Genomic DNA, 23,942 nt, shown 5'->3' on the forward strand with positions numbered 1-23,942 from the left:
CGGACGTGGATATCATGGCATCGAGACTCAACAAGAAACTAGACAGGTTCATATCCCGCTCAAGGGATCCGATGGCCTGCGGAACCGATGCGTTGGTTTGCCCTTGGCATCAGTTCAAACTTCTTTATGCGTTTCCCCCGCTCCAGTTACTACCCCGCCTGCTGCGCAGGATCCGGGTGGAACACATACCAGTCATCCTGGTAGCTCCAGCATGGCCCAGAAGGGCATGGTACTCACTCATCCTAAAGATGGTAGTGGGAGACCCTTGGACTCTTCCTCTACGGCCAGACCTGCTATCACAAGGTCCGATCCTCCACCCTGCCTTACGGCATCTAAATTTGACGGCCTGGAAGCTGAATCCCTGATTCTCAGGGGTAGAGGTCTGTCTCAGAAAGTAGTCTCTACCCTAATCAGAGCCAGGAAACCGGTCTCTAGGGTGATTTATTACAGGGTCTGGAAGGCCTATGTAGGCTGGTGTGAGTCCAAGCGATGGCTTTCTCGCAAATTTACCATCGATAGAGTATTAAGTTTTCTCCAGCTAGGAGTGGATAAAGGATTGGCATTAAGCACAATCAAAGGACAGATTTCTGCTCTGTCAGTGTGGTTTCAGCGGCCGCTGGCCACCCACTCGCTGGTTAAGACCTTCCTTCAAGGGGTCTTACGTATTAGACCTCCAGTTAAATCCCCGCTTTGTCCGTGGGATTTAAATCTTGTTCTGTCAAGTTTACAGAAACAACCGTTTGAGCCGTTGGCTGAAATTCCTTTGGTTCTACTGACAAGGAAGTTAGTATTTTTGGTTGCCATAGTTTCCGCAAGAAGAGTTTCGGAGCTAGCGGCCTTATCCTGTAAGGAACCATATCTTGTTTTTCATAAGGACAGGGTCGTTCTCCGCCCTCATCCTTCCTTCCTACCGAAGGTCATATCCAGTTTTCATTTGAACCAGGATTTGGTATTACCATCCTTCTTCCCTAAACCTACTTCCAGAAAGGAAGGGTTGCTGCATACCTTGGATATTGTCAGGGCCATGAAGGCCTATCTTAAAGCTACAAAGAAGATCCGGAAAACAGATGTGCTGTTCATTCTACCGGATGGGCCCAAGAAGGGGCAGGCAGCTGCAAAGTCCACCATTTCTAGGTGGATTAAGCAATTAATCACTCAGGCCTACGGCTTGAAAGGGTTGCCTCCTCCAGTATCATTAAAGGCTCATTCTACTAGAGCCATGGGCGCCTCCTGGGCAGCACACCACCAGATCTCTATGGCTCAAGTTTGCAAGGCGGCAACCTGGTCTTCTGTCCACACGTTTACAAAATTCTACAAGTTGGACGTAAGAAGGAATACTGATACTGCCTTCGGGCAGGCAGTGCTGCAGGCTGCAGTTTGAGACCCTCGGATTCCGGGGGCTCCTCTTTTTTGAGTTAAATTTAAAATTTAAAATTATTTTTCTCAACTAAGTTGGATTTATTATGATTTGAGTATATCTCTAAATTAAATCCTTTTGTCTTGGAGATGTTCTCCCTCCCCTCATTGTAAGCATTGCTTTGAGACATCCCATATAGTAATGAATGCCGCTCTGTGTCCCGTGATGTACGATAAAGAAAAAGAGATTTTTAATACAGCTTACCTGTAAAATCTTTTTCTTGGAGTACATCACGGGACACAGAGCTCCCACCCCTCTTTTTTGAGGACCATTTTGGGAGGCATACTGCTTGCTACAAAACTGAGGTACTCCTCCTATGGGAGGGGGTTATATAGGGAGGGGCATTTCCTGTTTGAGATTGCCAGTGTCTACACCTGAAGGTACTCCATATAACCCATATAGTAATGAATGCCGCTCTGTGTCCCGTGATGTACTCCAAGAAAAAGATTTTACAGGTAAGCTGTATTAAAAATCTCTTTTTCACTGTCCCACAGTAAAAAAATTAACCCCTTACAGTAGCGATTATTTGCTCTTTTTGTACTTTTATTTTTGTTTTTTTTGGTTTTTGGTGCTTTTTGCAGAAACGCACTACAGTTAATTTACATGTTTTCCTATGGGACACGTTCACATCCATGATTTTTTTCAGCTTCTGCGTATTTGGAAAGGGAAGGACTTTTTAACGCAAAATGGTGCTATTTTGTTTTTTTTGGTTCAATATACTTCAATGGAGAAGCTGCAGAAAAGCATGTAATGTGTTTTTGCCGCAATTTGTGTTTTGTAATCTGCCCAACAACAAATTGGCCCAAAGAAATGTAAAAATGCAAATATTTTTTTTTTTTAAAGGCTATTATCCGATTTAATCGAAACAATAATCGCCCAACTAATCGATTATGAAAATAATCGTTAGTTGCAGCACTAATGAACGTCATCACCAAACAGAAACTTAGACCCTTGTATGGCACACATTAATTTCTGCTAACTCAGCAATATGTTATACCAAACGAAAGTATTCGCTCAGAGAGTCATATGGAGTTTGATTGACAAGCCCACATGTAACGCTCTAAACTTAAAGTAATGTGCTGATAATGTCTTAACCAAACATCAACTATATGAACTTATATTACCAACTATAATTTCAATAAAGTAACTATATACTAATACATATTAATATGATTTAAGACTTCACTAAACTAACTTAACAAGATATAAACAAATCTATTATTTATCTCACTATGTAAATACTGGTCTATTCTTATCTAACTCATGACACTCTACACCAGGGGTCTCAAACTTAAATTGCCTGAAGGCCACATGACAAGTTTTCAAATCCCACGGGGGCCGCATGCAAACTTTCAAAACTTCAAAAACAAACTATACCAGCAATAATATACTATACTATGCCCAGCACTGGTGTCAGTAATTGCATTAATAACTCCATAATTACCCCCCCCCCCCACACTGCACAAATAGCCCCGCACTCCATAATTACACCCAAAATTCCATAATCCCCCCCCCCCCACACTGCACAAATCTTCCCCACACTGCACAATTGCCCCCCACACTCCATAAAATACTCCCTGCTCACTCACCTCTCCTGGCAGACAGGATCGTCTGCCTGAGTCCTCTCCTCCTGGCTTTCACAGAGGCCTTGTGACAGGGCACCCAGAGAACACACACAGAGGTAGCAGCAGGACCCTGGATCGGGTCTCTGATCGATAATCAGTGCATGGTGGGCGAAGCGATGGGCGGATCCTTCCTCCGTGCCTTCCTCCATTCTGTTCTCTCTCTGGGCTGCAGCAGCGTGCAGTGGAGAGAACAGAGAAGATGGAAAGGCAACGCAGTTAGGCGCCTCCCCCTCTGCGGAGCATGAGCAGTAAAAAAAAAAAGTCCAGGATCGGCCTTGCCTGCAGGCCATTTTTTACCAGTCCGCGAGCCGGTACTTTGAGACCCCTGCTCTACACCAAGATTTATTATGATTAATCATAAAACCAAATATATTTTGCAAGCTTGCCATGAATAAAATAGAACACCTATAAGTGCCGAATTATGAATTTGAAATAATATTCTAACACAGTCTCCGCTCTAATTCATACCAAAGGTGTTCTATCGGGTTGAGGTCAGGACTCTGTGCAGGCCAGTCAAGTTCCTCCACCCCAAACTTGCTCATTATTATTATTATTATTATTATACAGGATTTATATAGCGCCAACAGTTTGCGCAGCGCTTTACATCAGGGACCTCATCCAGGTCTTTATGGACCTTTCTTTGTGCACTGGTCCAAATCATTGGGTGAAGGTGGGATTATGATGTGGGGTCTTTTTTCAGGCGTTGGACTTGGCCCCTTAGTTCCGTTGAATAGAACTCTTAAAGCTTCAGCATACCAAGACATTTTAAACATCTTCATGCTCACAACTTTGTGGGGACGGCCCCTTCCTGTTCCAATATGACTGTGCACAAACAAGGTCCATAAAGACATGGATGAGCAAGTTTTTAAGGTGAAGGAACTTGACTGTCATGCACAGAGTTCTGACCTCAACCCGATAGAACACCTTTGGGATGAATTGAGACTGCGAGACAGGACTTCTTGTCCAACATCAGTGCCTAACCTCACAAATGCGCCTCTGTAAGAATGGTCAAACATTCCCATAGACACACTCGAAAAACTAAACCTCGTGGACAGCCTTCCCAAAATAGTTGAAGCTGCTATAGCTGCAAAGGGTGGACCAACTCAATATTGAACCCTACACACGATCGGTTTTGCCGACAACAAAGGTGTAATGGCAGGATTTTGTCGGAAAATTCGACTGTTTTGTATTCTCCATCAGACAATTGTTGTTGGATTTTCTGACAAATGTTTTATAGCGTGCTTTAAAATTTTTCGACAACAAATGTGTGCTGTCGGATTAGCCAATCGTGTGTGTGTGTACAAGTCCGTCTGAAATAAAAATCCAAAGTACAAACACGCATGCTCGGAAGCAATGCTAATCATAACGCAACATTAGCAGAAATTGCCCAAAGGCACTAAAGAGCAGAAAAACCACATAGTTTAGTTTTGTTGGCTGACAAAGTTTTGCCGTCTGTATGTAGAAGAAGTTCACAGCCAACGCCCTTCGGACAAAATTCCACAGATTTGTTCAATGGAAATCCGATCGTGTGTATGAGGCTTAAGTCTGTGATGCCATTAAAGGTCATGTGCGTGTAAAGGCAGGTGTTCCAATACTTTTGACAATATAGTGTAACACAATTGATGCTTTTGTGCGTCAGACTCAAAGCCCCTGCCATTTGTGTTCATGTTTGTATGTGGGAGGTGGCCCAAAAAATATTTTTGAGTTGGTTATATAGTTTTTGACATAACTTTGATTTTTGCCTTTTTTTTTTTTTGTATTTTTTTTGCACAAAACTTAATTTTTTCACATAGAAGACAAAAAGTTCCCATCTGTGATTCCCCCCCCCCCTTTTTTTCCCTCTTCTTCTTTAACCACTTTAGCTCCTGATAAAGATTGTGATATTGCGGCGAACAAATTTCACACTTTTTTTGGGGACCCGTGACCATAATACAGTGATTACTACTCACTTAATGCTAAAAATATCCACTGTCACTGTACTAATGGCACTGGCTGGGAAGGGGTTAACAGGGGCGATGAAAGGGTTAAATGTGTGCCTAGCTAGTGTTTTCGTGTAGTGGGGGAGGGGCTTTTACCAGGGGAAGGCATGGATCCATGACCCTGCTTTGCAGGAACACAGGATCCATGCGTTCCTTACTGAAAGAACGGAAATCTGCCTTGTATACATAGGCAGACTGCCATTCTGTGTGCTGGCGGGAAACGGGCCCGCTACCCGGAAGTGCAGGATCACGTGTGTGTGTGTGTGTGCGTGTACCTGCGCAGCGTGGCTGCTCTGTAGCAGTAAAACTGCTATAGAGAGATCAGCAACTGGTTAATGAGACATCAAGGCCCTCCAATTAAGCTAATGGAGCACAGATCACACTTTATTATCTTCTTCCCCAGCTACAGTGGCTGGGGAAAGTGACGGCTGGTCCTCAAAGGCTTCATGTACACATAGCCTCTTATGACCGCCAGCCTTGGGGAAAATGCAACGCAGCAGATCCTAAAAGCCTATGTGTACACAGACACATAGGCTTTTATGGAGTTGAGTTTAGTTGCTTTGGCAAAAAACGCACCAAAATCTGTAGTGTAAATGGAGCCTTACATGGGTTCTTAGTTGGTGGAGGCTGCTAAGAATGTATGTAACCCCCCCCCCCCCCCCACGCTTTTTAGCAGATGTCAGGGGCAACAAAAGGGTTAACAAGAACCTCTCACTACATTGAATATTGCCTTTTGCTTTTAAAGTGGCCCTGTCTTCATTTTACATCAATCATTTGGGAAAAGCTCAAGAGTGATTGGATACTAGTTCCAACCATTCTGAGCTATCCCACCAGGAAGGTGTCACTGTGACCACCAATCATAAGCGGCCAAGGCATTCCCCTCCCCACTTGTATACGAATGGCTGCAGGTGGGGAATGTCTCAGCCGCATATGATTGGTGGTTCACAGAGACCTCTTCCTGGTGGGCAGGAGGGTTCGAACTAGTACTTTTTATCAAGCGTGTTGATATGTAGTTTTTTTGTCCTGTTATTTTTACCCCGAAATGTATTTCATGTTTTGGGATGGTGTCCAGTGCGTATTTTTTCTTCATCAAAAATGCACGGACAGTAGATTATATGGGTTTCAATGGCATAGTTCACACCAGCGCAATGCAAAATTAGAACATTGCATTTTTACTGTACTGGAACACGGCAAATTGCACCAGAACGCATTACAGCAAAATTAAAACCTTAAAAACATTAAAAAAAGAAGAGGGCAAAGCACGCTAGAACATACTAAAAATGCATCAAAAACATGCATGCAGAAACGCATTAAGAGTGAGTTTTTGTGGTGTGAACTGTAAGCAAAAAGGCATCCGCAATGCATCCAGAAAAAGATTTTGTGGCATGAACTGGCTCTTAATGTGGAGGACCTGTAGATTTTTAGAAAAAAAAGTGGTAGTTGCAATTTTTTTGTATTTGCACACTCCCCCCCCCCCTTTTTTTTTTTCAGTAAAAAATACACTAAAAGTAAAGTTAGTGAACACAACATAATTCCCATTTTTTGGGGAATTTGATGCAAAATATATCAAGACTAAGTACAACTAAGGACAAAACACTTTTTTTTGGATGGGGTGGAGAGAGATTAGAATGCTTGTTAGATTTATTTTCAGTCTATGTCCCCATGAGGGAGATTCATTCTCTCTATTTGTCCCGCTTACCATTATTATTAAGGCCCGTACACACGATCGGATTTTCCAACAACAAATATTTGATGGCAGGGTTTTGTCGGAAAAACTGATCGTTTGTATGCTCCATCGGACAATTGTTGTCGGATTTTCCGACAACAAATTTTGGATAGCGTGCTTTAAATCTAAATAGGGAAGGTAGTGCTGCGCTAGTGGGTGGTGGATAGGTAAGTGTATGGACAGGTGGGGGAAGGGAATAAGATTGGTATAGCTGAAAATGAGAGCAGTATAACCAAAAATAGCATAAACAAAGAATAATCAGTGAACAATACTGGTGCAAATCATATAACTCCACACATTTCTCTTTGTGTGATAAATACACAAAAAAAAAAAAGAAGTAATGAATAGTGCAAAAAATTATATATAACACAACACCTAAATAACTGTGATGGGTAACAATATTAAACAGGTGATAAAAGGTCCTTGAACAAGGCTTAAGCTGTGTCAGCAAAAATATAAATATATATATATATATATATATATATATATATATATATATATATATATATATATATATATATATATATATATATATATATATAATCATTTGAAAGTCCAAAAAAAGAAAAAAGTGCTGGTGTAGGTCCGCAGTGTGAGGTTATAAGTGGGTAGATATCCAGTGATCCTTTTAAGATGAATAAGGATGTCCCCTTACCTTACTGCTGTAAGGTAACAGCATATAGATCCAACCACTTTAAATGGTTAACCAGATGGGCTCTGATCCAGGAACGACAGGTCCTCGTTGGAAGTCTCGTCCCAGACTAATCAGTATCTCGCCCCAAAGAAATAAAGCATCGATAGTGTGATATCGTTTAAAATTTTAATTCTCGTAACTTAATAAACAAGGGTACTCACATTGTTAAAAATACAATTAGGCATATAAAGCAGAAGGGGGGGGGCAGTCTGTCGCCAACGTCACCTCCGATACCTCTCAGTGAGACCACTGAGAGGTATCGGAGGTGACGTTGGCGACAGACTGCCCCCCCCCTTCTGCTTTATATGCCTAATTGTATTTTTAACAATGTGAGTACCCTTGTTTATTAAGTTACGAGAATTAAAATTTTAAACGATATCACACTATCGATGCTTTATTTCTTTGGGGCGAGATACTGATTAGTCTGGGATGAGACTTCCAACGAGGACCTGTCGTTCCTGGATCAGAGCCCATCTGGTTAACCATTTAAAGTGGTTGGATCTATATGCTGTTACCTTACAGCAGTAAGGTAAGGGGACATCCTTATTCATCTTAAAAGGATCACTGGATATCTACCCACTTATAACCTCACACTGCGGACCTACACCAGCACTTTTTTCTTTTTTTGGACTTTCAAATGATTATATATATATATATATATATATATATATATATATATATATATATATATATATATATATATATATATATATATATATATATATATATATATATATATATATATATATATATATATATATATATATATATATATATATATATATATATATATATATATATTTGCTGACACAGCTTAAGCCTTGTTCAAGGACCTTTTATCACCTGTTTAATATTGTTACCCATCACAGTTATTTAGGTGTTGTGTTATATATAATTTTTTGCACTATTCATTACTTCTTTTTTTTTTTTGTGTATTTATCACACAAAGAGAAATGTGTGGAGTTATATGATTTGCACCAGTATTGTTCACTGATTATTCTTTGTTTATGCTATTTTTGGTTATACTGCTCTCATTTTCAGCTATACCAATCTTATTCCCTTCCCCCACCTGTCCATACACTTACCTATCCACCACCCACTAGCGCAGCACTACCTTCCCTATTTACAATTACGTATGGTTTGATACACCTTCCAGTGCCGCAGCTGTACCCTCACCCCTCCCCCCCCTCCCTCCTTGTTTTCTCCCCTGATAAGCGCGGTAATATTCACCTTTTTCAGTGCTTTAAATCTGTCCGACAACAAATGTGTCTTGTCGGCTTATCCGATCGTGTGTACACAAGTTCGTCGGAATAAAATCCAAAGTACAAACACGCATGCTCCGAACCAATGCTAACCATAGCACAATATTAGCAGAAGTTTGCCCAAAGGGTGGCGCTAAAAAACTGAAAAAAAACACGTAGTTTCGTGAATGTTGGCTGAAAAAGTTCTGCCGTCTGTAACAAGTTCACGGCCAACGCCCTTCAGATAAAATTCCAGGGATTTGTCCAATGGAAATCCGATCATGTGTACGAGGCTTAAGACATGTGCAATTCATTTCAGTCCGAATCCAAATTGGGAGGCATATTATTGGTTATTATTTTTGGGCCCTGGTTCATGTGAATGCATTTGCATTTAGATTTTTTACATTTATTAAAAGTTGTGCAAGATCTTTGTTCTGCTTCTTTTTTTTTTTTGTCTAACTGCATGTGCACTTTCTTTATGCTCTTTGTGCTCAGGTGGTGGCAGGTGTGTGCTCAGAACTAGGCAATGGTGAATAGGTGCAGTACTGGGGTTAGGAAACAGTAGGTACTTTACCAGAGGTAGGATCGTGAACATTGAGGAGGACAGCAATGAGGGTAAAAGAGCATGCTCACTTAAAGTGTAAAGCTAATGGATGCAAGGGCACGCTTTTCTTTTTTTATATACAAGACATGACTGTATGATGTGCCACTTTTTTTTGTAGTAAACTCACTGCTAGGGAGAAAAGTAATTGTTCCGAATATCTTCCATTTGTAAATTTTCTGTTTATTTCACCAGGTCTTAAAGATGCATTTGTTCCTGCTTCTCTCCTTTTTCCTGGTAACCTGCTATGGGGAATACCAAGATGATGACTGGATTGATCCCAGAGACATGCTGAATTTTGATGCAGCTGCTGGCAGAATGAAGCCCCATAAACAGGTATGTCTGGTCACCAATGTAGTAGATTGACACTAAGTACTAAGTAGTAATCTACCAAGTCTTTTTTTTTTTTTTTTTTTTATTATATTTTTTAGTTTTCATTGTTGTCTGAAGACAGACCAATGTTTGCCCCAGGCACCACATCATTTTCAGTTGACTTTTTTTTTTTAGATATAGTAGAGAAGGTTAAAACTCCTCCCAGGATATTGCTATCTGTCCCATAGAGATTTCCCTTTGCTTTTTGCCCTGGAGACACAACAGAAAATAAGGGGATATCTTCCCAGGAGAGTTTTTACACGTTTTCCTTTTGTAGGACCTTTATTTGCTGCTTGCTCTGGTCACAATACAACATTTCTTTATTTCACTCATTCTGTTTTGGTGAAATTGATGTGCAGGGCAAAAACAAATGGCGATTTTCTCCAGTGGGTACTTGACAAATATAAACTTGACAAAGGGACAGCTTGACAAGGGTAGATATGAATAAACTCCCACCCATGCACAGCAGTGATGTCATCTGAGCCCAGACAGTGAAAACCAGTTTAAGATGTCAGCGACTGGTGAGGGAGCTGCCGGACACTGCAGCACTGGAGTGGAGGTGAGTATAGTTCCACTTTAAGGGTGTCAATAAGGTTCTAGCAGGAGGGAAGTTCAAGGATAACATTAGTAGGTTATATAGTGTGTGTGTGTGTGTGTGTGTGTGTGTATATATGTATATATATATATATATATATTCAGGTCTTGACAAATTTGCTTAGAATCTAGGAGCCAACTGAAAAAGTTAGGAGCCAGTTTTTTAAATCGGCTGCCCAGCACTGCATATCTGGGCTGTTGGGAAATAAGAACCCACCCCACCCCGTGCCGGCCACCCAAGCCCCCCCCCCCCCCTTCACTAGCCATTCTACATTATTTCTCTTCTAGGCAGTACCAGTGGGGAATCTGCTGGAGATTTCACCCAGGGCAAAGAATTTGTTTGGCCCCCCCCCCCCCCCCCGTTATGGGTCAAGTAAAGGCAGGAAAGTGAGAAACTCCCCAGGCCATAGCTGTTGAGTCAGCTGTCTGTTCCCTCCTCCATGCTCCTCTGTCCCCTGTACTCCTGTCCCCCGCGCTGCTCTGGCCCCCCATATGCTCGGCCATCGAGGCTTCTCTGGTCCCCCATATGCTCACCCCCCCCCCCCATGCTGCTCTGGCCATCCATATGCTCACCCCCCCCATGCTGCTCTGGCCATCCATATGCTCACCCCCCCATGCTGCTCTGATCCTCCATATGCTCACCCCCCCATGCTGCTCTCGTCCTCCATATGCTCACCCCCCCCTCCATGCTGCTCTCGTCCTCCATATGCTTCCCCCCCCCCTCCATGCTGCTCTCGTCCTCCATATGTTCCCTCCCCCCCCATGCTGCTCTCCTCCATATGCTTCCCCCCCCCATGCTGCTCTCCTCCATATGCTTCCCCCCCCCCCATGCTGCTCTCGTCCTCTATATGCTCCCCCCCCCCCACGCTGCTCTGGTCCCCTCTCACCTCTCCCTGGCTTTCCTTGGTTAAGCAGCGCAACTGAATGACATGCTCCTCGGGAGTCGGGAGCTCAGACGATCCGGAAGGAGGGCTCAGGGCAGCCGCACACAGCTGTGATATAAGCTTCCTCGTCACCCGTTCTACTGCTATTTCCTTCCCCCGCTCTACATCTAGACTCTCCATGGCAGCAGACAGGATGGAGAGCGGGGGAAGGAAATAGCAGTAGAACGGGTGACAAGGAAGCTGATATCACAGCTTTGTGCGGCTGCCCTGAGCCCTCCTTCCGGATCATATGAGCTTCTCGGTGCCGACTCCCGAGGAGCATGTCATTCAGTCGCGCTGCTTCACTAAGCCAGGTAGAGGTGAGCGCTGGGGGGGGGGGGGACAGAGGAGCGGAGGTGACCAGAGCAGCATGGGGGGGTCGCTCTGCTTAACTAAGACAGGGAGATGTGAGCGCTGGGGGGGGACAGCGGAGGGGACCAGAGCAGCATGGGGGGGGGTCGCCCTGCTTAACTAAGACAGGGAGAGGTGAGCGCTGGGGGGGAACAGAGGAGCGGAGGGGACCAGTACATGCCTGCCCAGCTGTCAAACTGGGAAGATGATGTCGGAAGTTGGCAGGCAGCCAGAGCAAGCTGATCATCACAGGACCATCTACCAGAGGGTGCTGATTCGTAAAAAGCGACGGTCTCAATTTTGGCTAGCACAGGCTGAAGTCCGAATACCTACAGTGGGGCCACGTCCCAGCTGCTGCGGTGTAGCCCAGGCGCCAGGACTCAATTTCCAGTCACCATGGCGACCTGGCGCCTGGGTTTTGTCGAGCCCTGATATATATATATATATATAGTGGATGCCTGCTAACTGGCGCTGCCATGATGGATCTGAAATGACAGGTGCTCTTTAAAGTGGAGGGCCACCCTAAAAAAAAATAGCCAAATACATGTAGAACTCTAATGGACAGATGGCTACGGATCGGATAGAACAATTGGAATGTCTAAGGGGGAGGGGCAGGGTGGGAGGTATCTTGGATTATAAGTTTGCCCAATGAGTTTGCAAGGTCAGCACATAGATACCAGTCCAAAAGCAGAAGGATTTCATGTGTAGAGAAATTTCTTCTGGTGAGAGAGCGTTTAATGTGATGACGCCATCTAACAATAAAATGCTTTAAAGACTTACAATTTTGATGATGGTGTCCAATTTTTCTGTGAGAACTAGGGCTTGAAGCATTTGTTTCACTGATGCAATCTGAGGCTGAGTGGGGTGTATCCAAGCTTGCATGATGGCTCTGCGAGCCACCAAGAGGCAGATGTGGGCCCACTGAGGTAAATGATCGTGGCAGGAAATGGACAGTGAGCCAGGCAGAGTGCCACCACTGAAGAGACATAACAAAGGGTCCTTGGGTAAAGTTATCTGCTGGATCTGGTCAATAAACTGTCAAACCTGGCCCAAAAAATTGGAGATCCTTTGGCAAGTCCATAGTCTATGGAAGAGAGATGGTCTGGGGGTGGTGCACCAGGGGCAGGATGGTAGAGAAGGATCTGCTGTACTGTGGCGATACGGAATATATGCTCGATGAGCAATTTTGAATTGAGTTTCTCTCTAAGTTTCGCAGACTATTAGAGAGCAGATTTTTTATTAGCCTGCTAAAATCTTTGCTGGTGCCTCCTGGTTGTCAAGGATGGATGACCAGGGGTTGAAAGGGACTATACGATGCTTGGAAGCCTGATGAACAATGAGGTTGGAGTAAATCTCCGAAATAGAGTAATGACCTCTGGTTAGCAGGATATCAATAAAGGACTGTTGACATGGGTTTTGACGTGGGGATAAGCATGATTTGAGATAGCTTGTTAACTGGTAGTGGTAGAATACCTGGGAGGGTGGTATGGAATAATGCATGATTAGCACCATAATGGGTCTGATAGTTTCTTGGGCGGGTTGGAAACATTGGAGACAGACTTTAGGCCGGCAGAGGACCATTGGATGAAGACTTGCAATCTGTGGAAGGGGGGAACATTGGGTTGCCTAGTATAGGTAAGTGGTGAGAGATGGTGGATGGTAGACCCAGGAGTCTCCGCACCTCTCTCCAAGCTATAAGGGTGTCTTTGATTAATAAACTAGATCTTAGGAGAGGCGGTAAGCAGCGCAATTTAGAGTGGAGAGCGGCCTGGAGGTTCAACAGAGACACCAGGGCTCCCTCCAGCATGTAGTTGGCATACCGGGAGCTTTCAGACAGCCAATCAAGTCCCTGCCTTAATAAACATGAAAGATTATAGAATCTAATATTGGGTAGACCTACCCCACCCTCACCCTTCGGGAGACAAAGTTTTTGGAGCTCAATTCTAGGTTTTCTGGCACACCAGAGAAAAGCGAGCAGGGCTGAGTGTATTTTTTGGACATCGGTGTGCTTAAGCAATAAAGGGAGAGTCTGCAGGGGGTATAGTAACCTAGCAAATTACACCATTTTGAAGAGATGGCATCTCCCAAAAAGCGAGAGGGGGGAGGGGCCGCCCATGCTTCCAACTCCTGTACAATTCTAGTTATAACTGGAGGATAATTGAAGCCGTATAGTGAAGATGGTTCCTTACCAAGACGTAATTCAAGGTAGGTAATATGTTGTTTAACCACTAGGAACGGGGATGAGTCAGTCCATGCTCTGGACAGCCGTGGCTTAAGTGGTAAAATTTTGCTTTTTTCTGCAAGCCAGAGCAGATCTGGAAGGTCGCAAACCAATCTTGAAGGTAAGCAATATCTGAGGTAGGGTTAGTATAGAAGAGGAGAATATCGTTGGCAAAAAGAGCTGATCTGAAAGTTTGATTGCCCATCGTGACGCCGCTGACCCCCAGACGGAGAGTTTAGGATTCTAGAGAGCAGTTCTATGGCAATGTTAGAAAGTAAGGGGGCAGCTTTGACATGTGCCTTTAGTGAGTGGAATGTCAGGGGACATAAAGTCAGAAGTGACAAGACGTGCAGTCGGGGACATGTACATCTTTTGAAGAAAGTTTAGGATTGGGCCTGACATGCCGAAGGCTCTCATGACCATAAACAGCCAAGAAAAGCTGATGTTATCGAAAGCCTTCTCGGCATCAAGTGATATTATAGCTGTGTTGACATCCGGATGTGTCTTGGCAAACTCGAGGACCAGAAGAACTTTCCGAATATTGAGGGTGGCTGAACGGCCTGAAACGAAGCCTGATTGAGCCTGGTGAAGAATCGACGATCTTGGAAATAATTTTTGCATCGACATTGATGAGGGATATGAGCCTATAGGATCCTGGAAGACGGGGATCTTTTTCCTTTTTGGAAGAAAGTTTGATGCCTGCCTGGAAGCCAGAGGGCATAAATGGGCCTTCCGCCCATATCGCCTTATAGACATGGCCCAGGGTTTCGGCAATGAAGTCGATTGTTAATTTGTAAAATTCGGCGAATAATTCATCGGGGCCAGGAGCTTTCCCTGTGGAGAGAAATTTAATAGTGGAGCATATGTCCTCGGAAGTGATGGAAGCATTTAAAGTTTCAATCTGATCAGCAGATAGGGTGGGCAGATTAGTTCCCGTGAGTAATTTTGATGCCACTTTAGTATCTATAGGGTCTTCCGAATAGAGGGAAGTAGTGTATAGTAGTTGGTGAGGAGGGAGCTGATCTCAGAAGGCGCAGTAACGGTGTTTCCGTTAGGGGCACGTAGGGCTCGAATATGAGTCGGAGGATGGTGGCCAGAGCATAGTTTTTCTAAAAGCTTGTCTGCCTTGTTGCCATGCCGATGGTAAAGAGCAGAATATGATTGCCTGGTGAGCTCCTGTTGCGCAGACCAGTGGTCAAAGGCGCGTTTAAATGCTTGCCAGGCATGCGTATGGGCTGGGGTGCGGGATACAGTCAGGGCCCGGTGGGCTAGACGAAGGCATTCGCTGCCTCTTGAGTATTGTAGACGAGTTTGTTTTTTTGTATTAAGAAGTGTAAGAGATGATGCTCCCTCTGAGAGAGACTTTTCCTGCCTCCCAAAACAAATTGGGGGAAGAAAGATGGGCTCTGTTGTTTTTGACAAGTTCAGCCCAGGCAACACGCAGGGCAGTTTTGAAATATTCGTTATTCACCAAGAAAAAGTGAATGTGCCAAGTACTCGCGCCACAAGGGGATGTGAGTCCTGAGACCTGGCTGCTGAGAGAGCGTGGTGGGAGCCGGAGGGGCCGCGTGTGTGTCCGCATTTGGCGGAGGGAGTGGGTGCCATGTTGGCTGCGGCTTGTGCTGTGTCCCCTGTGTTCAGCCATGGAGCTGGAGTCGGCCAAGCCGCGGATCGCTCCATGAATTGGTCCATGGGGGTTCCCCTGGTGAAAGAGAGGCTGAGGAGGGGGTTACCTCAGAGGCTGTGCAGCTTATAGACTGGTTATGGAGAAGCGCAGTGGGAGCTGATGTCTCCTAGCTCCTCTCCATGCAGCCAGAATCTTTAATATGTGCAAACAAAATGAAGGTTTCCTATTTAGAATAAGCTATCAGGTTAGTAAAACAGAGATATCAGAACTGATTCGATCATACAGTTTGTAGTGTACATAGATTTGCAAAACCATGGGATAAAGGAATATTCCTAAACTTTCTTTTATCTCATGGTTACTGTAAAATTGTGTGAATGCATCAATACAGTGCATGTTATCTCGGCTTGCAGAGCTTGAATTCATTGAATGAGTTTTCAAAAAATGTAAATATTGCAGAATATACAGCCTCATGCTACATAACTAAGCTCCATTTCATGCTGAATAAACTAAATTATTAATGTATCTTAAATAGAAAACTATCTTTACATAGATTTTTTTTTCTTTACTCCAAAAGCATTTTTTTTTTTATATCATTGATTTATATACACCCTGGTCTTAACTGTGATGAAAATGCAGCTCTTATTTCCTGCGCATTTTGCAGAAATTGTAAATGTTTTTTTTATTTAAGATAATTTGGTTGTTTTAAACTGCCACACCTGACAAAGACCTTTATCTTTATGTACAGTTGTTGAGCAGATGCAAATTGTATTTCTTAGAGGCCAAGTTTACTTTTAGTAAAAACCGGTCTTGCAGCGTAACATATTACATGTTACACCCAAAGTACGGGCGTAAACCATTACTAAAGGTGAACTTATCCTTCAAATACAGCCACAGAAATCCTGACATATAAGGCAAATGGCTCTCTTTGCAGTGCACAAAAAAGTAATAGTTCAGTCCACTATTGGATAAATATCCTGTACTGTATGTTTCTTTTATTTGATTCAAAGAAAAGTAGTTGGTGTATGTAAAGGCAAAATAATGGCAATAAATGATCCAATGCTTACAAATGTTCTGGTAAGAACTGTCTAACATGGCAGTTCCCCTCACTTTGGGGAGATTTCTGTGATGTCTCCGTGATATGAGGCGGAGGAAAATCTCCCCAGCAGGACACGGACAAAAAAATAGCCTGATTTATGTTTTTTATTTGTTTCGTTTTTTTTATTTTTTTCGTTAAACTTGCGTTAACATACACTTTAAATCTCAAAGGGAGACGGTAAACACACAGTTGAAATACAAATATGTAAGCTGTTTTGCTTGTCAAAGGATTTGTAATTCTGACTTGGAATTAAATATTAAATGTGTACCTGTGCTCAGGTCTTGGACCTCTCTGCAAACAACACTGCACTTGAGCTCAAGGACTTATTCACACAAGTTGCAGTTACTGTGTTTTTCCATGCAGGACAATGGTTTTCTGTGCGTGTCATGTTCAGACCAGAACGTAGTGTCACACTGCCTTCCAGAGCGGTCTGATATTATCCAACATCTATACAAAATATTGCACCACTTCTGCTTTGTTCGGGAATTGTTACTACACAGAAACGCAGCGCACCATGCTTCTGTGCAGTGATATGAATGAAGTGTCTGTACTAAATACATTTTAAAGACTGCCCATCACATGTACCCCCCCCCCCCCCCCCTCACTGCTTTCCATCCCAAAACACTGTCATGGGCAGCAGCGATTTGGGCTGCAGGTCATTGTGAACGGTCCCTTAATTTGGCGGGACCCAACCCAGCATATGAATAGACAATGAAGAAGTAGAGACGCACAGATGTGGTCGTACCTTGGCTCTTCCCCTGCTGAAAATATGCTCACCAATACAAACCCCATACACGCTATTAGATTTTATGCAGATTTTTGTCTTCAGATTCACCAAAACCATATAATATGAGGTCAAAACTTAAGAGTTTCATTTTGTACACAATCAGACAGGCCCTTGCACTACATGGTTTTGGTAAATCTGAAGCCAAAAATCTGCAGAATCTAAAGGTCCGTAAACTCGATCGGATTTTCGGACAACATTTGTGTGATGGCAGGGTTTTTGTCGGATAATCCGACTGTCTGTATGTTCCATCGGACAATTGTTGTCGGAATTTCCAACAACAAATGTTTTATAGCATGCTCTCAAATTTTCCGACAACAAATGTGTGCCATCGGATTATTCAATCGTGTGTACACAAATCCGTCTGAATAAAATCCAAAGTACAAACACGCATGCTCCGAACCAATGCTAACCATAAGACAACATTAGCAGAAGTTGTCCAAAGGGTGGAGCTAAAGAGCTGAAAAACCACATTGTTTTGTGTATGTTGGCTGAAAAAGTTCTGCCATCTGTATGCATACCAAGTTCATGGCCAACGGCCTTCGCACAAAATTCTACGTATTTGTCTGTCTGATGGAAATCCGATCGTGTTTGAGGCTTTATAGTGTGTATTGGGTCTTAGACTGAGAACAGTGCGCAAAACGTTAGTTTGTTTTACTGAGACCGAACCAACCCTCTTCCAGTCTTAATCCTGCCTTTAAATATTTACAGGAGGCCAATCTCCTGTATAATTCAAGTGTTTGTTTATGGTAGTTTTAACAGGTTCACTATATGAGTATAGTTCCTCTTCAAGTACATGGTAACATTGTCATGGGTGCTTTGCTTATTGTGGTAATTTTTTCTCTTTTAGTACCACACAGGAAAGACTGCTCTGAATGAAGATTCTAATGAACAAGCTCAAGGCTCTTGCCAGTCAGATCACTTGGATTGTAAGACTGACGCTAATAATTGGAAGCAAAAGGCAAGTGTTGTATCATGTGCTTAATATTTTGTATATACTGTAGCTACATGTATAAAGGCTGGCCGAAGGTGTTTGTAGGAGGAGTCTGCTGAGTACATAAGCCTCCTCCTCTGTCGGGTCCTGTGTTGGCGCCATTTCAGGTTTCAAGGTTGCCGTGGCACGTCACGTCGGACCTCCTTACAGAGCGGCGGTCGGCCGCAGCAATGGTGTAGGTTCCTCTTTGTGGGGCCTCTCTTTCATCCCCGTGTCCCATCCAGCTTGTGGGGGCTGCCTTGCCCGTCCTCCCGGTCATCTCCGTGTCCCATCCAGCTTGTGGGGGCGGCCCGGCCTACCTTTCATCCCGTGTTCCGTCCTGTTCGTTTGCGCCGCCTGCTTCTCCCGGCGCTCGGGGGGGGGGGCGTTTGGGCATCCATCCTCCACTATCCCCAGGGCTCCAGCTGTACACCCACCTATCTCCGCCGGGCTCCCGCCGTGTGCGATCACCAGCGGGGGAGAGCGAGAGCCCGCCTTCCTCCTCGGTCTTTTTTCCGACGGACGTGCTAAGCCTGTGTTCCTGCCATCCATGCACTGAATCCGACTCCATCCTTACCTTGGAGTGCCATCCTGCTCAGAAAACTTCTTCCTCCTGTCCGGGGGGCTGCCCCGGTCCTCCCGATGACTGACTGGAAAGCGTGGCTCGGCGAAGAAGGTGGCGAGTTATTCGGCCCGGTTCCCGCTGCCGACCACGCGTGCGGCGGCCATCTTGCTGCCTTCGCCACCTTCCCCAGCCTTGGTGGCGGTACAGACGGAGTCCTGGATGGCAGACCTCGAGTCGCTGGACCTGGAGGGGTCGCAGATGGAGGCGAGGGAACCGCCAGGGATGCTGGAGGGCCGATCCACCGCCGCGATCCTGGCGGCCATTGCGGACAGCAAGTCCTCCGTGGAGGGTAAGATTGACACCCTGGCCATAGAATGTGGGCTGATTAGACAGGACATGGACAAATTCAGGGGCCGCCTGTCTGAAGCAGAGCAACGCATATCCATAGTAAAGATAGGTGGCCTCCACCACTCACTTGGTTGGTGAACTGCAGCAGCAGGTCAGGGTCCTGATGGCCCATTCTGAAGACGCTGAAAATCGCCTTCGCCGCAATAATGTTCAGGTGGTCAGACTCCCCGAGGGTGCAGAGGGCGCTAACCCGGTGGAGTTTGCGGAATCCTTCTTTAAAGAACTCCTCGGCCTGCGGAACCTGTCCCCTGTTTATGTGGTGGAGCGCGCTCACAGGGTGCCCACCGGCAGGAGGCACGCAGGCGCATGGCCACGTGCGTTCCTGATCCGCCTGCTGAATTTCAGGGATCGGGACATGATCCTGGCTGAGGCCCGCAAGCACCCTGAGCTGAAGCATGAAAATACGGTGATTCACCTATATCCTGACTTCTCCCAGGAGCTGCAGAAGGGGAGGCGCTCCTTTACAGATGTCTGTCGTCGCTTGAGAGAAAAAGGCCTGGTGTATAGCATGCTTTATCCTAGCCGCCTGAAGGCGATTCATAGGGGATCTGCAAAATTTTTTGATTCTCCGGTGGAAGCGGTGGATTGGCTCGATTCGCTGGCCTAGAGGTCTGCTGGGGTCGTGGGTTGAGGAAGCGGTGTGGTCGACCTAGGGAGAGAAGTTACTTACCTCTTCGAGATGTCCTTGCTGGGAGCAGTGGTTCCTTGCTGCAGTGTTTGATTACTGTACTCCGGTTGCACTTTGATGCTGAACTTCATGGATGAATGCTGGCTGGACTATTCTGCGTGGTCAACCATCTGTTGCTGACAGGAGCAACAGGTACTGTTAAGCACGGATTGAAATTTCTACGTGTCTCCCTGAAACCCCCCTGAATTTTTTTTATTTTTTTTTCTCTTTTGCAGTGAATGGACTTTTGAGACGTTCCACATCTGCCTTCTAGTTTTTGCGTACAAAGTTTCTCCAGCGGTGGTTCCGTTTTTTAGTTTGGTTCGCCTGGAGTAAACAGGGCGTTGGGATTTTTGTAATGTTCTTACTTTTTACCTTTTTGTTGTTGTTGTTTTTTTTTTCCTGACATGTTTTTTTGCCTTTCCCCTGTTTTTCTATCTGAGACATTGACTTTTTGCCTTCACCCTTTTTCTGCTTTGGGGCCTCGCTCCATGTGTGTGTGCAATGTGCAGTGCTTTTCATGACATGCTCTTTTGAAATACTGTACTATGTTATCCAGTGGCTCTCTGTGTCCAGTCTCCTCTCCCCTGGTCAGCTTGGTCTGCATGCTCCTCCCATTGGTATATTACCTTCCCCCAACCTAATAAATGATATTAAGCTTGTATCGTGGAATGTCCATGGTTTAAATTCGAAGTACAAACGCTCTTTAGTTCTGCAATATCTTAAATCCCTGAACCCGCATATTGTTCTCCTACAAGAGACCCACCTTGTGGGTAGTAAAACTCTTTCCCTAAATAGGAACTGGATACAGAGAGCAGTGCACTCCACTCACTCCTCATATGCCAGGGGTGTGGTCATCCTGCTACACAAGAAACTGCAATGTAATATAGAACATGTTGTGACGGACCCTCACGGGAGGTATGCTATTGTAGTTCTCACTGTTTGACTCTCAGCTGTTGGCTATAGCAAATATTTACATCCCTCCCCCCTTTAACAAGGAGGTGTTATATCTAATTTTAGAGAAAATTGCCATCTTCGGACCACTAAAGTTGTTGGTGGCTGGGGATTTTAACAATATACTAGACTATGGGCTGGATGCTTCTAACCCGAATCGGGTGCGGAATCTGGACCTCAGACATTGGGCGGATGTGGCGGCTTTGGAGGAGGTGTGGCGGTGGAAACATCCTGGTGAGAGAGGTTACTCCTATCTTTCCCACGTCAGCTCCTCCTCCCGTATTGATCTAGCCTTTGCGAATCCGGCCCTCCTGCCGCAGGTGACAGATGTCGGTTACTTGGCCGGGGGACTTTCGGATCACACTCCCTTGCAAGTGACACTGTGCCGCCCTGGGGGGGGGGGGGAGGTGGTCGGAGGCTACACCCGGGGTGGGTGGACGAACCGTCGGTTGAACCACTGGTCTCTGGACATATAGCGGAGTATTGGGAGGTGAATGATGGCTCTGCAGGTGGACACATGGTGTGGGATGCGTTCAAGGCGTCCACCCGGGGAGTGTATATTGCAGCTATTAAGGCCGCCAGGATTGAGAAGAATTCCGAGTCAGAGGCGCTCCAAGTTCATGAGTTTCAGTGTGAGAATGCTCATGCTGAGGTGCCCTCTACCTCTACACTTAGAGAGTTACGGATGGCTAGACAGGCTTTCTTGGTTCACCTACAATCTCTTACGCAATGCACGTTTAAATGTAAGGCGGAAGACCTGTTTGAGAGAGGGGACAAGAATGGGAAACTGCTGGCTTACTTGGCAGCAGATGCTAGATCCCATGTGACGTTCCATGCATATACACGGCAGGGGGAACTCTGGTGAGGGACAGGGAAGGTATTCTGCAGACTTTTGTGTCCTACTACTCTGACCTCTATGCGGTTATCCCACAGTATGACAGCCAGGTTCTGACGGACCTGCTGGACTCCTTTCAGATCCCGGTGTTGCCTGGGGAGGCAGTGGAGCTCTTGGAGGCTTCTTTTTCTCCTAAGGCTATTGCCTCCTTCCCAAATGGTAAGGCACCGGGTCCTGACGGGATCCCAGCAGAGTGGTATAAGACCTACTCGGATGTGGTGTCTCACAGACTACTGAACCTTTATAAAGAATCTTTGGAGATAGGAAGTATGCCCCCTTTGTGGTACGAGGCTCACGTGGTCTTGCTCCCCAAGCCCGAGAAGGACCCCCTTTATTGTTCCTCCTATAGGCCCATTGCATTGTTGAACATGGACCTTAAAATATTGACCAAGATGGTAGCTAACAGGTTGATGTCCTGTTTAGACCACCTGATATCTCCTTACCAGAAGGGTTCATGCCTAAGAAGGCTACTGATATCAACATTTGCAGGGTATGCACACACACGCAAATTGATGGGGAAATATCCCACAGGGGGGCCCTGGTGTTTTTCGATCTTGAAAAGGCGTTTGACTCCATTAATTGGGGCTATATGGCTCAGGTACTGGAGCGTATGGGCTTCGGTCCTTTGTTCCTCAAATGGATATCATTGCTTTATGATAGCCCGGTAGCGGCAATTCGTCTGAATGGCGAGGTTTCGGACGCTTTTCCGGTATTCAGAGGCACCAGGCAGGGCTGTTCCTTGTCACCGGGCCTATTTGCCCTGGTAATGGAACCCCTGGCAATTACGTTGAGATCCTCGCCCCTAATTCGGGGAATCAAGGTGGGCACTTTGAGTCAGTGACTGTTTATGCGGATGACCTGGTTCTGTTTCTTGGGGATACTGGTCCTTCCCTGCATGCCGCACTCTCACTGATGAGCAAATTTACTGAGGTCTCCGGTCTCAAAGTCAACTGGACCAAATCCCAAATCCTCCCACTCTGTTCTCATGTGTCACCTGGTCAGGCTGACCCTTCCAACCCTTTACAGTGGGTGACCCAGATTAGGTACTTGGGGTTGCAGATTACGAACTCAGTGTCTGACTTAATCAACCTCAATGTGTCCCCATTGTTAAACACTGTCTCTAAGAAATTAAACTCCTGGAAAAATCTCCCCCTGTCCCTCATTGGTAGGGTCAACCTTATTAAAATGAAGATCCTTCCTCTCCTGCTTTTTACACTTAGGAACTCCCCGGTATGGATACCAAAGTCAATTTTTAGGGCCATAGATAGTATGATCTCCTCCTCCTTGTGGCAGGGTAGTCTCCCACGCCTCAAGTTGGCCATCCTTCAGCAGCCATGGGGGAGGGGGGTTTGGCGGTGCCTAACTTTTACAAGTATTTCCTGGCCGGCCAGTTGACGGTTGCGCACCGTTGGCTGACCTCTGCTCCGAATGATGCTGTGGTGTCGTTGGAAGCTGCCTGTGTGGGCTCCTATGAGGCACTCTCCTACTTAGTCTATAGAGGTCCAAAGGCCCCAGTACCCCTTAACGCCTTCCATGAGGTATCTAGCCTTTATCAAGACCTTTTTCAGGAGACTACCAAGTTGCTGTCGCCTTGCAGACGTGCTTGGGAATCAGTGACCTCGGGACTGGACAGGGACGACGTCTGGGGGGCGGCCTTTCAGGCCCTGGTTTCTACAAGGGACAGACTTATACATTACAAGTTTCTACATAGGATATACCTGACCCCCGCCAGACTAGCCAGAATGTTAGGAGGTCAGGGATCTGCTTGCTGGCGGTGGTCCATGCCCTCTGCCAATTTTATGCATGTTTTTTGGGAATGCCCCCAGGTCAAAGCATACTGGCGGGCGGTGGTGGATTGCATTCGGTCGGTCACTACTATCTCAATTCCCATGACTGTGGAGGTGTGTTTGTTGCATCTGGTTGAACCCTTGGCTACGACTAGGGCTATAAGGACTCTTCTCATTCTTTTGCTCTTCTATGCCAAGAAAATAAATATCCTTTCTTGGAAAAGCCCCTCAGTCCCGACAGTGACAGCCTGGAAGGTATTAGTCAACAGAGCCATCCCATTTTACAAAGCTACTTACTTAAATAGAGGGGCGATGACCAAGTTTGATAAGGTATGGGGGGGGTGGGGATTGATGGCCTCCGTGGATACGGTGTCAGATTAGGCTAAGTTGGTGGAGGAGTTGATTGTCCAACAGCTGCAGTGGTCGGGGAATTCTTTGGAGG

At 45.4% G+C, this 23,942-nt stretch overlaps 1 protein-coding gene across 2 annotated transcripts in view; it reads left to right on the forward strand.

Moving 5' to 3' along the window:
- The window catches only part of CLCC1 (chloride channel CLIC like 1), a 118,080-nt gene that overhangs the window by 6,467 nt on the left and 87,671 nt on the right, over nucleotides 1-23,942 (forward strand). For both annotated transcript variants that reach the window (XM_040359833.1, XM_040359834.1), the window contains exons 2-3: nucleotides 9,479-9,619; nucleotides 18,102-18,212. In XM_040359833.1, coding sequence (XP_040215767.1) covers nucleotides 9,488-9,619; nucleotides 18,102-18,212 — 243 coding nt within the window. In that variant the 5' untranslated portion in view covers nucleotides 9,479-9,487. The remainder of the gene's footprint in view (nucleotides 1-9,478; nucleotides 9,620-18,101; nucleotides 18,213-23,942) is intronic.

This window comes from Rana temporaria, chromosome 7, assembly GCF_905171775.1.
Source record: "Rana temporaria chromosome 7, aRanTem1.1, whole genome shotgun sequence".
Classification (NCBI taxonomy): Eukaryota; Metazoa; Chordata; class Amphibia; order Anura; family Ranidae; genus Rana; species Rana temporaria.